This window comes from Lolium rigidum, chromosome 2 (genome assembly GCF_022539505.1).
Source record: "Lolium rigidum isolate FL_2022 chromosome 2, APGP_CSIRO_Lrig_0.1, whole genome shotgun sequence".
Taxonomy (NCBI): Eukaryota; Viridiplantae; Streptophyta; class Magnoliopsida; order Poales; family Poaceae; genus Lolium; species Lolium rigidum.
The window spans coordinates 189997534-190009253 of NC_061509.1; the positions used below are offsets into that span (position 1 = coordinate 189997534).

The 11720-nt window shown below is 46.9% G+C and overlaps 3 protein-coding genes and 1 non-coding gene across 4 annotated transcripts; 2 read left to right on the plus strand and 2 right to left on the minus strand.

The window, feature by feature from the left end:
• Nucleotides 1-1306: 1306 nt before the first annotated feature.
• Nucleotides 1307-2445, plus strand: LOC124687868 (FCS-Like Zinc finger 15-like). Its single transcript, XM_047221599.1, has 2 exons — nucleotides 1307-1614; nucleotides 1713-2445. The coding sequence occupies exons 1-2, from the start codon at nucleotides 1400-1402 to the stop codon at nucleotides 1876-1878; spliced, it is 381 nt and encodes a 126-aa protein (XP_047077555.1). The 5' UTR covers nucleotides 1307-1399; the 3' UTR covers nucleotides 1879-2445.
• A 2132-nt stretch (nucleotides 2446-4577) lies between these two features.
• On the minus strand, nucleotides 4578-4770 carry LOC124693981. The gene has a single exon (XR_007000418.1). It is a non-coding gene; the product is annotated as a U2 spliceosomal RNA (small nuclear RNA).
• A 64-nt stretch (nucleotides 4771-4834) lies between these two features.
• On the plus strand, nucleotides 4835-7339 carry LOC124692746. Its single transcript, XM_047226178.1, has 4 exons — nucleotides 4835-5181; nucleotides 5885-6243; nucleotides 6543-6874; nucleotides 7005-7339. The coding sequence occupies exons 1-4, from the start codon at nucleotides 5097-5099 to the stop codon at nucleotides 7117-7119; spliced, it is 891 nt and encodes a 296-aa protein (XP_047082134.1). The 5' UTR covers nucleotides 4835-5096; the 3' UTR covers nucleotides 7120-7339.
• Nucleotides 7340-8052: 713 nt separating this feature from the next.
• LOC124687869 (putative pentatricopeptide repeat-containing protein At5g52630) lies at nucleotides 8053-10925 on the minus strand. The gene has a single exon (XM_047221600.1). The coding sequence runs from the start codon at nucleotides 10923-10925 to the stop codon at nucleotides 8289-8291; it is 2637 nt and encodes an 878-aa protein (XP_047077556.1). The 3' UTR covers nucleotides 8053-8288.
• Nucleotides 10926-11720: the final 795 nt, after the last annotated feature.

The window sequence follows — 11720 nt, forward strand, 5'->3', positions numbered from 1 at the left end:
AGCGCGACGCAAACGAACGCTCGCGGACATTAAAATGCGTAGCGCCGCTGAAGATGGCCTCAAATCAAACTGTAATGCGATGTGTTCGCGCCAACAAAGCCAGACTGAAGAAGGCACCGAAAAACGACAAGATGCGTGGACCCATGACGGCACGACCCATCCGGTGAGCCGGTGAGGGGGCCCGTCGGCCAATGGGCGATACGGGCAGCCCGCGAGCGCCACGTACAGGTGAGCAAAGCGGTCAGGCCGGGCGCGTCCGGACGTGCGCTAGCTCCTGCATCGCATCGGCACAGTGCGGCCACCCAATTCCGTAGCCCCATCTGTGCTCGGCCGACCCGACAGACAGGACCGACTATCTTGATGGGCTGCCCCAGGACCTAACAGCACGCAATTTAAGGCCACAGCACATGCCGGCACAGTGGATCTGTACTTCGCAACGCGACAAACGAGTCCTCCCGTGTACACGTGGAGGGAGGGTCTGGTTAGGCGTCTCTTTTGTGAAACTTCATGGTCTAGGTTCTCTGATCTGCCAAATTCGCCAAAAAGCGGTACTGCATAGACTAGCCCTATGCTCTCTTTGATCCTGCATGTAATTGATTGCGCAAAGAAATTGTTGCTCTAAAAAAATGCACCAATAAGTTGTTGATCTAAGCAATTGCACCAAGAAATCAGATTTAATGAAAAAATTAAAACCTTCTTAAAGTTTCCAAGGCTACAAATCAAGCACACTCCACAGATTTTTACTGAAATCCCAACACATAGTTCTCGGTAGAGTCCTACATCATCAAGTTTCGCGATGAACCAACTTTTTTTGTGGTCTATGTAAAAAAGTGAAAGTTTATCTTCTGAAAAGGCTTATTTTTAGCATTAAATTTTATCTTTTTTACACACGCCACACGATAAGTCGTTTTTTCGTGAAACGAGCATGTAGCACGTGAAGCTGTACGTGTGAATTTTTTGTTTCAATTTTTTGAAATTTTAAAATATATGTAACATGCATTTTAAAATAAAGGGAGCATATGCTCCCATGTGCCAAAATACCATTTTCTTTATTTAGGCTATTTTTTTTATGTAGGGATACATGAAGGACTAATAAACAAGTTAGTACGGAGTAGCTCCTTTTTTAGAGGTAATTGTACTTTGATAACTTGGTTTAGTGCTATGGTGACAATCCACTATATCTCAAAGCAAACACCTCCTTCACTAAAGAAAACTTGTTAACTTCTCCATCAGTGCAAGTGCAACCCCACGCACTCCTCTCCCTTTATAAGCACCAGACCCCTTCCCTCGGAGAAAAGATCTCACACTAGCTCGAAAGCAGGGAGGAGCTAGGAAGTCAGACATATCGAGTTGATTAACTAGCTAGCGAGAAGAAACTAAGATTGCATCCATCCCCTTCATGGCCGGCCTGAGCGTGCTCCTAGAGACCCAGGAGAGCAGCTGCATCAGGCCCCAGATCGTGAGCAAGGCCACCCTCCATAGCCCCAAGATCCCGTCCTCCTCCCCGTGGTCGCCGGCGGCGACGCCATCCGCAACCACTACCGGCTCCTTCCTGCAGCGCTGCTTCCTGTGCCACAAGGATCTCGCCGAGAACAATGACATCTACATGTACAGGTTAGCTTGCTAGCTAGGTTTCTCGTGCTTGCCGAGATATATGTAGCTAGCTTTGTTCGTGCATGTCTGACGTCGTACGTCGATCGATCCATGGGCAGAGGGGACAAGGCGTTCTGCAGCGTGGAGTGCCGGTGCCGGCAGATCTTCATCGACGAGGACGCCGGCAGCAGCAGCAGCTTCTGCACCAACGGCGCCTCCGCGCGCTCCGGCCGCCGTGCCAGTGCCACCGGCGGCGGCGGCGGCGTCGTCAGCTTCGCGTACTGATGTGCCCCACCACCGAACAACCGGACGGACGCACATACATGAACGTAACGTACGTGTGCGAAAGCAACAAGAAAAGAAAAGCGAGCTGGTTCTAAGTAGAGCTGGTACTACTAGTACGTGACAGCTCGTCGGCGGGCGCGGGGCCCGCGCACGGGGAGCGTACGTGTCTCGCGGTCGTACCTAACGGATAAGACGGCCGGACAGCTGGCCCCACCTGACCTGAAGCGGATCAGGATCCTCCAGTGAAATGACGACACTTTTTTTTATATCTTCTTTATTGTCACGTCTCCTCTCCACCCGGTGGAGATTAGCGTCTGCACGCAAGGTTAATCAATTAACTAATCATGGCGAGAGGTGAGCTCAGGAATCTGTGATCTGCAGCGAGAGCATTGCAGAGTGAGTGATTAGGATACAGAGGTTTGGTTTGACCTGACTAATGTCCCACAAGGAGATGGAGCTGTTTATTTTTTCCTAGTAGGGAGTATTGCTTTCGTTCAATGTTTGTATTTTTTTTCTTGGTGTAACAGTAACAGCTGGTATTAATTGGTGTATATTGTTTGTATTTAACGGGAAAAGTCTCAAAGGGCCCTGAAACTGCATTAAATTATCAGCGGTACGGTACAAATTACACAGAGGACCTTAGGTACTCCCTTCGTGTGCATGAATAGAAGATCACATTGTTTTTCGTGTCAAACTTTAACAAATAATCTAGTCAACCAAAGATAAGTTATATTTTATTTATAAACATATCATTGAAAAGTTCATTGGAAATATGCATCTGATGATATAATTTTTGAACAACATGTAACTCACATTTGGTTGACCCAATTAGTAATCAATCTTTTCCTAAAAAAAATAAAGTGGCATTGTATTTAAGAACGGAGGAAGTAGTACATAAACTAGAAAACGTTCCTCAACTTTTACATCACAAACCTTAAAACAAAAAAAAGAAGAAAAGCTATCGGGTCCGCTTTTTTCCACCGCATGGATTCAAAGGTCTACAACGACAGCCTCACTCACCAACACCAGGGACGAAACCACTTAGTGGTAGGAGGAAATGAGAAGCCACTGCTGGACCTTTGGAGGGCCTTCGATGGAGGTTGATTTTAACCTGACGTGCCTCATGGGTTGTTCATGCATGGAATTGTTGTCCGGCCAGCACCTTGAGATGGCCACCACACGCAAGCGACCGAGGATGAACTCCAAAAACTAGCAGCTTAAGATCTCCCCCGATCCCATCCGAATCTGTATACTGTCGCACCTACCACTCTATCCCCTTGCCACCACGGTAGGCCAGAAAGAGAGGCATAACGACTAAACTCCAGATGACGAGAAGAACCAAAACAACCCGCTTATTGAAGAAGACCTCACCATAACCGCCACACTCGTCTAACCTCCACCTTGAAAAGTTGATGGGGAGCATCACCGACGACCGTCAGGCACCACGGGAAAGCACAAGAATGACCAGCCTCGGAGAGATTGGGAAAACAACCTTATTGTTGGAGATACCTTACTCCATATTCCTCACATGCCACAACTTCTGCCACCGGAGCAGGGTAGCGAAGAAGACCAAGTAAAGGAGACGCCATATCCGGTCGAAGAGATCTAGCGACCTACTCCAAAACTTCACAAGGATATCACCTAAATCTATCGGAGAAGCTACCTAGGCCGGCACCTCGCCTCCACCATCTCCGAGCGGCAGCGGCCGCTAGAGAAGGCTTTGGTTTGGCCCGGGGTGGAGAAGGAGACTCTCAAAGTTAGCAGGAGAGAGAAGAGAATGGGAGAAACTAATTGCATGGGTATATTGTTTGGCTAATGAGTTGTTTGTGTCTCCAAGTACCACTCCTTTTCTTTCCTTTTCTCCATATTGCATATGCCAGGCCCCCTACCTAACACGAATGAGAACCCTTATATAGCTTCTCTACCATACACCTTAAAATTCTGGCCTTTAAAGCAGGTATAAGTGCAAACGGTATTAGGTTTTGCCGTTTGTGTTTGCTGATCTATTTAGCCGAAGCCCACATGAGACCTTAAAATGGTTTTTTTTAGCATTTTAGCACATTTGTGCGGTTTAAATAATAAGATGTAAATATGTCAACAATATGAATGTTTTAAACATCACACAATACAACAAAATTTCAAATTACATCAATGTTTGTATTATTTTTCTTCATTAGCTGGTCTTGACTGATGTACTATATTGTTTGGCTAATGAGTTATTTTAGTCATTTAGTACCACTCCATTTCTTTGATGTGTATTTAACTGTTCTTATCCCTAGATAATCAATTTAATTATATTATAAAAAAATGTCATTGGAAACTTTAGAAGTTGTTATATTTTTGAATTGTATAATTTGAGATATTATATATTTCCTCCGTCCCACAAAATATTATGTCGGACATTGGTTAAAAGTTGGATATATATAGGTACTATTTAGTAACTAGATATGTTTTGTGGGATGGAGGGAGTGCTGGGTACATCAAACAGATGATACGTTGATACAAATACGTATACCCCCGAGAGTATATGCAAGGCTAACGCAACAGAGGGAACATCAAATTAATGCTTGAGCTGAGAAACACACTGCCAAATCGCAAAAGAGCTGCTTAGAACTGTCATGTGTCAAATTATTTGAACATAGAAAAAGATTAGGCCGTGTCTTTAAAAACCAGAAGCAAAACAATTAATTTAGCTTTGGTTGGGGCGCGCCAGGCCCTAGCAGTAGTGCAACGCTAGGGTGACACGGGACCCAAGCAGCAAGCTGCCTTGGTGGGCCCTTCCCCAGAAAAAATAAATTTAATATCAGTGAGGACGAGGCCTCACATATCAGATATTAAACTGATAAGAACAGATACTACACTTGATCTTAGCCAAAAGGCCGAGAAAGGTATGATTTGCTACCGCGCCCCGCCCCTCCTCTTATACCCGGCTTGTCCTGCTCTGCTTCTCTCGCCAGGCGAGGTGGGACTAAACTTTCGTACCGCTGCTGCTCCCGACCCCGAGCGCTGCCAGCGGAAAGGCGGGCCGTGATGGGCTGAATGCTGTATCCGGCCCATTAACGAAACGAGATTTTCTAGAGCTTGCTGTTGACTTGTCTGGTCTCCAGACGCCGCGAGCGAATCGACGGGATTCCCCTCCCTCGCCTATCCGCTCCACCGGATCGCACCGGCCGGCCGCTCGCCGCCGCGAGAACCTGCCGGCGGGCAGGTTGGCCCCGATGAGCCCTTCTCCGCCGCCGCGTCCGGCTCCCAGCTACCGGCTGCTGCTACTGCTGCTCTTCTTCTCGCCAATCGCGTCGGCTGGTACGAGCAATCGCGTGCGCGAGCGCTCTCGTGATCTCACGCGCGTATTCTTCTTTCCTTGGTATACGCTGCTTTTATCGGCGGGATGAGTTTGCTTTTGAGTCGGCGTGTGTGTTGCTGAGAGAATCCTGATAGGTTTTAGTGGATCAGTGATGTGCTCTGCTCCTAGCCGCTGGAATTGTTGCTGTGTATGTCTGCACTAAGGTACTAGTGTCAGTCTCCCTGGATGTCTAGGCTTACTTCAGTTTGTAAGTTACTAAATCTTGATTTTGCTTCAGAAATGACCGTGCATTATAGGTCACTTTCCAATCCATGACATGGGTTGTACGAATTATCAGTCCGTACAGCATAGGATAGGAAGATCTGTTATCACTTATGATTATATCAAGCTTACATTTTATTTCTAGAAGCTTTGTTGCCCTATTGTTTAGTAATGTCAGTTTCCGGACATTTTTTGCCCATCACAATTCAGATGAACACAGACACTTGCTGTCAAAGCAATAGCTTGAGTCCCTTGCTTGTATACGAACGAGCCTTGTGGTTTCAGATTGAATCGGTGCTTCCAGTTAAGGTAGAGCAGGAGGTTCGGCATTATCTTATTTGGATGGGCAAACGGGCGTTGACCGTTCTGATTTGCACCCTGTGGAACAAACATTTCAAAACTATCTGATATACTAATGCTATTCAGTTTCTTGCTCGACAGGACAACCGAAAGGCGTATGTGTTTCGCCTGGCGGACGGTTCCCTGCTTTCTCATCCGAAGGCAAGCCTCCGGGAAAAGCAGCAAAGGGGCGCAAAGATCTAGCACTATGTAGGATATTCCGCCAGAACACGTGTTGCGATGTGACGCAGACCTTTCCTGCCCTGGTTTCAGTGAGAAGGCTCTCGTCAACTGGCGAGGGCAGTGGAGAATGCCTTCATTTGTGGGAGTTGCTCGAGTGCTCGATTTGCGATCCACGGGTGGGTGTCAGGCCTGGACCTCCTGTTATATGCGCGTCATTCTGTGACATGGTTTTCGATGCTTGTTCGGAGGCATACTTCTGCGTTGATATGAAAACACAGGTACACCCGTTTCTGAAGCTATGTGAGTTATGTCTAATTTAAACCGTCTGGATGTCAAATCGTTTACTATTCTGGAAGTGCAAGCGCAGTTGCCAGATTAGGCTTCATATTTCCATAGTCAGATCATAGCTTATGCAATCATGTTTAGTCAATATCTATTCAGTACCCTGGAATAGCTATTAATATTGCAGAAATTTGTCTTTCTTGTCTTTGTTGAAGTATGTTGTAGCTAATAGATCTTTTTTGTTGGTTCGATTTAACAGTTTGATTACTGATATGCTCCCTTTCTGCTATGCCAGGCCTTATCTCCTTGTGGTTTAGGTGACATCCTTTGTGGCAAAGCAAATAAGTGGGTTTCTAACGGCACAGAGCTATGTCGCCTAGCTGGTTTCTCTGTGAAAGTTTCTGATACCAGTCCTAGTGAAGTCGATGATTTCTGCTATGGTGGGAAAGCAAGTTTGGATTCCATCTCAGGTACATGGACACCTTCAAAAGAACGTCCAACATTACATGGTGTGACCTCTTGGGGTCTCAAAGATTTTCAGAGATGGACAAAAGAAATGCCTGTTGGTGAAAGAATTTCGTGGGCAATAGGAGGAATGGTTCTTACAGCAGGCCTTATTTTTACCAGGTTTTTAATAGTTCCTTCTCTCTTCTACTCCTGGTTTGGCATTATGGTTTTTAAGATTACATATTTACAGTATTTGCACTTCTGCGCACTCAATTTTCTGTGAAACCTCACTTTTATATGTGCTGTGCAGCAAAAGAGAGGCCTACAGGCGTCGTCGAAAGCAAGCTTCTGTTGCTCAAACTGTGAGAAAAAAATGGACTCAGGAGCTAACCCGTGGCAACTCAAACAATGCTAGGAAGACATAGGCACCTGTAGCATTACTAATAGATGATGATCTCTTGGATTTGTACTTATGCCGCTCTGTGGTTATATTCTGATCAACTATGAATGATAAGGTCGTAGGCTATCCTTATCCTGGTATGTAGATACCACCTTTTGTCATTTCTGTGTGAAAGAAAAGCTAAGGTGGTCTATGAATTGTACTTGAGATTCTTTTTGAATGCAATTTTTAGTTTTGCTTGAGTATTTGTATAGTATACTGTTAGAGAGGTCAGAAATAAATTCTTCAGAGGTTAATCTGCACTCACCTATTTCTGCCGGTATCCAGTTGCCATGATTACTGACTCACCTATGTCTAACTAGGGCCTGTCTATATCCACAGGAGAAAATTTCATACAAAGGCTGTCAATTTGTTATAAGCACAATGTAGAGCGTACAGCTTTGTTCCAAATGGAGCCTTGAATAGTTCCAGGAAAGAGGATATCAACTACCAGAGCGGTTCATATTCTAGTAAAGTTCATGATCAAGAATGGAGACCATATTTTTGCATATCGACGTTTGATGCATGATTTGTTTTCTTTGGTCCTTTAGATTCTGGAATCGATTTCAATTAATGAATCTGAAATATATACCGCACATGGAACTTTTCGAAATTTGAAAAATTCCAGTTCAGTATAGAGTTTTATAATATGAAGAATCTGCTATTGATAATTGGATCCTTCTCAAAGACATAAGGTTCCTTCTCAAAGAGCTAATCCTTCAATAAACACATAAGGTTCCCTGCAGGAACACACCCATAAGCAATTCTCTTAATATTTTATTTTGTTGTAGCATTTATATCATGATGTACATGACGAATATACCTATGTTACAACTCTAAGAATAATCAGAAGTAGAACCATCTTTTGGCTTAATGCAGAGCATCTTGCTGCAGAAGCAGTTGTAGAAAACATGGCTTTATATCTCAAATAATATTGTTACAACGCTAGGGTAATGACTACCACATTTTCTGAGTTGTAAGCATCTTGCTGCAGAAGCAGTTGTAGAAACCATGGGTTTATATCTCAAATAATATTGTTACAACGCTAGGGTAATGACTACCGCATTTTCTGAGTTGTAAACCTATCTGAAGGTAGCTGCTCTACCCATCAGTCACTAACAAGCTATAAGAAAAAATCATGTATGTCGAACCGTTTTACCAGTAATCACCGCAAGAACATGCCCCGTCACTGAAATGATGGAACCGGTTGACGTCTCTGATAATAATCTCCCTTGAAACGATCTTCGAAATGAACTTGAATGCAACATGGCAATCTCTGCATATGCGCAGGTTCTTCTTAACCCTAATGGGTGCACCAGCTGGAGTGCTGATCAATGCGAATGCAACAGCCAGTCTCTCACTGTGATGAGAAAGAAGAAACTCCTTTTCGCTCCTCTCTACATCATGCAGATCAACATCTGCATTCGGAACATATCCAGCTTTGCTCATCAGATCTCCCAGTTCTTCTAGCTTTGCATATATGTCCCGTGCCCTTGGGTGGCTCTTGTCACTGACAATGAAAGTATGTACCTTGTCCTTCAATTCAACCCAGCTCATAGCAGGCTCCTTCTTGACATTGTTGTCCTTCATCAATTTTCTCACCTTAGCCACCTCATCCCACATGCCTGCAGATGCATAGGTGTTTGCAAGCAGCACATGTGTGCCAGACTTCTCTGGCTCCAGGATGAAGAGCTTTTCAGCTGCAAGCTTTCCTAGTTCTGGATCTCGGTGTACTCTTGAGGCTGCTAGTAGTGCCCCCCAAACTGCGCCGTTGGCTTCAAATGGCATGCTGTTGACAAGATCCATTGCATCATCTAGTTTACCAGCACGGCCAAGAAGATCAATCATGCATGCATAATGCTCCTCTGTCCTGTCAATTCCAAACATCTCCTTCATCGAATTGAAGTATCGCTTGGCCTCATCGACAAGCCCTGCGTGGTTACAAGCACAGAGAACACTAGTCATAGTGATATGGTTTGGAGCAATGCGGTCATCAACCATCCTGCGGAACACATCTAATGCTCTTTTCCCATGCCCATGTTGTGCTAGCCCTCCAATCATTGCAGACCATGAGACGACTCCCTTCTCTGGCAGTCCAGAGAAAGCAAGGTCTGCATCCTCTATGCTCCCGCACTTTGCATATGTGTACACAAGAGCATTCCCCGCAAACACATCTGACATGAACTGTCTCTTGATCAAGTGAGCATGCACCTGCTTCCCTTGCTCATATGCCGATAGGCTCGCACAAGCATTCAGGAGGCTACTTAGCACGAAAGGATCTGGCTCTAGACCCTTTCTTAGCATCTCCATGAACAACTTCATTGCATCCTCACCGTGGCCACACTGTGCTAGTGCTGTGATCATGGATGTAAAAGCTATGATGTTATCAGAACTGTGTTCTTCAAAGACTCTATTTGCATAGTGGAGGCAATTACACTTCCAATATGAATCAATAAGACCATTGACGACATGAGGGTCAGAAAGGAACCCCATTTTCTCTGAAAGAGCATGAACCTGTCTTGTGTCACTGATTGCCTCCAAGTTTGCTGTTGATTTGAGAACAGCAGCAAGTGTCGTCCTATTGACCTCAAAACATTCCTTTCTCATCCTGCAAAAGAGAGACATCGCCTCGCCATGGCATCCTTCATGTGAGAAGCCTGAGATCAGTGCATTCCACAAAAGCAAATCCTTTCGAGGGATCCACCAATTGAACACCTTCCTCGCATCATCCAAAAGGCCGTGCCTTCCATACATATCCACAAGAGCAACACCGATATAGTCATCTGAATCTGCACAGGCTTTGATCATGAACCCATGAATTTGCCGGCCCAGATTGAATGCGCCAGCACCAGCACAGGCCTTGAGGATGCTGGACAGCGTGAACACGTTAGGCACCAGCCCTGAAGACTTCATCTGCAGCAGCAGCTCCAGTGCATGCTGATCATGTCCATGAAGCACGCACCCGGAAATGAAGGCGTTCCACGAGACGACATCCGTCTCGGGCACCTTCCCGAAAATCACAGCCGCCATCTGAATGTCCCCCAGCTTCGAGTACATGTCTACCAACGCATTGGCAGTGAAGGCGTCCCTGTCGTACCCCGTCCGTACCGCCATGGCATGCACCTTCTTGCCATCCTCCAAATCCCTAGAACCCGTGCAGGCATTCACGACGCAGGAGAACCCAAACTCGTTCGGCCGTAACCCGCTCCACACCATCTCCCCAAACACCTCGACGGCTTCGCTGCACCGGTCATTCTTGACGTAAGCCGACATCAGGCCGTTCCAAGATACGGCGTTCCGCTGGCTGCCGGCCTCGTCGAACACCTTCCTCGCCTCGTCCACGTGGCCAAACCCGCCGTACATGGCGACGAGCGCGTTGGCCACGAAGATGTCCCCGTTGAGCCCAGTGGCCACCGCGACGGCGTGCACCTGCGCGCCGAGCCCGGCGTCCGGCGAGCACTTGAGCACGACGGGGAGCGCGAACTCGTTGCAGCGGACGCCGCGCGCGCGCATGGCGCGGAAGGTGCCGAGCGCGTCCCGGGGAAGGGCATTGTTGGAGTAGGCGGTGACGAGCGAGGACCAGGAGACGTGGCACGGGTTCGGGATTTCGTCGAACACCCTGCGGGCGCTGCCGGGGAGGCGGCACTTGGAGTAGAAGGAGATGAGGTGGTTGCAGAAGGTGGCGAGGAGGCCGGACTTGAGGAGGTTGGCGTGGATGTGGGCTCCCGGGAGCAGAGACTGCGCGGCGGCGTAGCGAGTGAGGAGCGGGCCGATGGTCTCCGGGCTTCTCATCGGCAGCGCATTCTAACACAGGGGCGCCGCCGCGGGGAGGTCGCGGCACAGAGGCGTTCTTGACTTTAGACGAGAGAACTCGGGGACACGTGTACCTCCGTTCCAAATTATGTGGTGCAACGCTTTTTTCTTTTTTTCAGATCGCAACGCATTTCAATGTACACAAAATTGCGTCAATTGATTTAAAACGAAGGTGTAGTATTTAAGTTTTAAAAATTATGATATGGGATACCATGTCATAAATTTGAAGGCTTGCTTCGATTTACATCTCGCTATTAAGAAAAAGATAAACAGTGTCACCCTAGAATTTGTCTTCTTTGTTTCTTGAGTTATGTACTCACTCCGTCTGAATTTAGGTGTCGAACCGTTAGATTTTGCAAATCGCTCCCTAATAAACTTCTGATCAATCCCGTAGTCCCTCCCAGCACGCTCCCTTTTCCTCGCTCTCTTCCCGACGCCGCCGACCACCCGGCGCCGTTCGCCGCCTTGCTCCACCACCCCCTCCCGTCCCACGCCACAGAATTTCTTCCCCCGTGTCGTGCTACCGCACCTTCTTCCTGTCGTGCTTCCTCTCCGTTGCACTACTAGGAAAAGGCCTATAGCTGCAAGAATTATTCCCGGCGCACCAAAAAACGTGCCCGCCGGTGATGACCCAATACTGCCGGCACAGAAAAAAATAGTGCGCCGAGGATAAGGGTGAACCAGGTCCGTGTCGAGTTAAAAATCAGAGCCCCCTTAACGCACAACCATGTTGGTGCGCCGATGGTAAGCAACTTTACCACCGGCGCACAAACA

Excerpts from the sequence above, each read along its gene's own strand:
- LOC124687868 (XM_047221599.1), top strand. The coding sequence starts at position 1,400 with ATGGCCGGCCTGAGCGTGCTCCTAGAGACCCAGGAGAGCAGCTGCATC. Across the intron at positions 1,615-1,712 it reads AATGACATCTACATGTACAG|AGGGGACAAGGCGTTCTGCA; the intron begins GTTAGCTTGCTA and ends ATCCATGGGCAG.
- LOC124692746 (XM_047226178.1), top strand. The coding sequence starts at position 5,097 with ATGAGCCCTTCTCCGCCGCCGCGTCCGGCTCCCAGCTACCGGCTGCTG. Across the intron at positions 6,244-6,542 it reads GCGTTGATATGAAAACACAG|GCCTTATCTCCTTGTGGTTT; the intron begins GTACACCCGTTT and ends CTGCTATGCCAG. Across the intron at positions 6,875-7,004 it reads GCAGGCCTTATTTTTACCAG|CAAAAGAGAGGCCTACAGGC; the intron begins GTTTTTAATAGT and ends TGTGCTGTGCAG.
- LOC124687869 (XM_047221600.1), bottom strand. The coding sequence starts at position 10,925 with ATGAGAAGCCCGGAGACCATCGGCCCGCTCCTCACTCGCTACGCCGCC.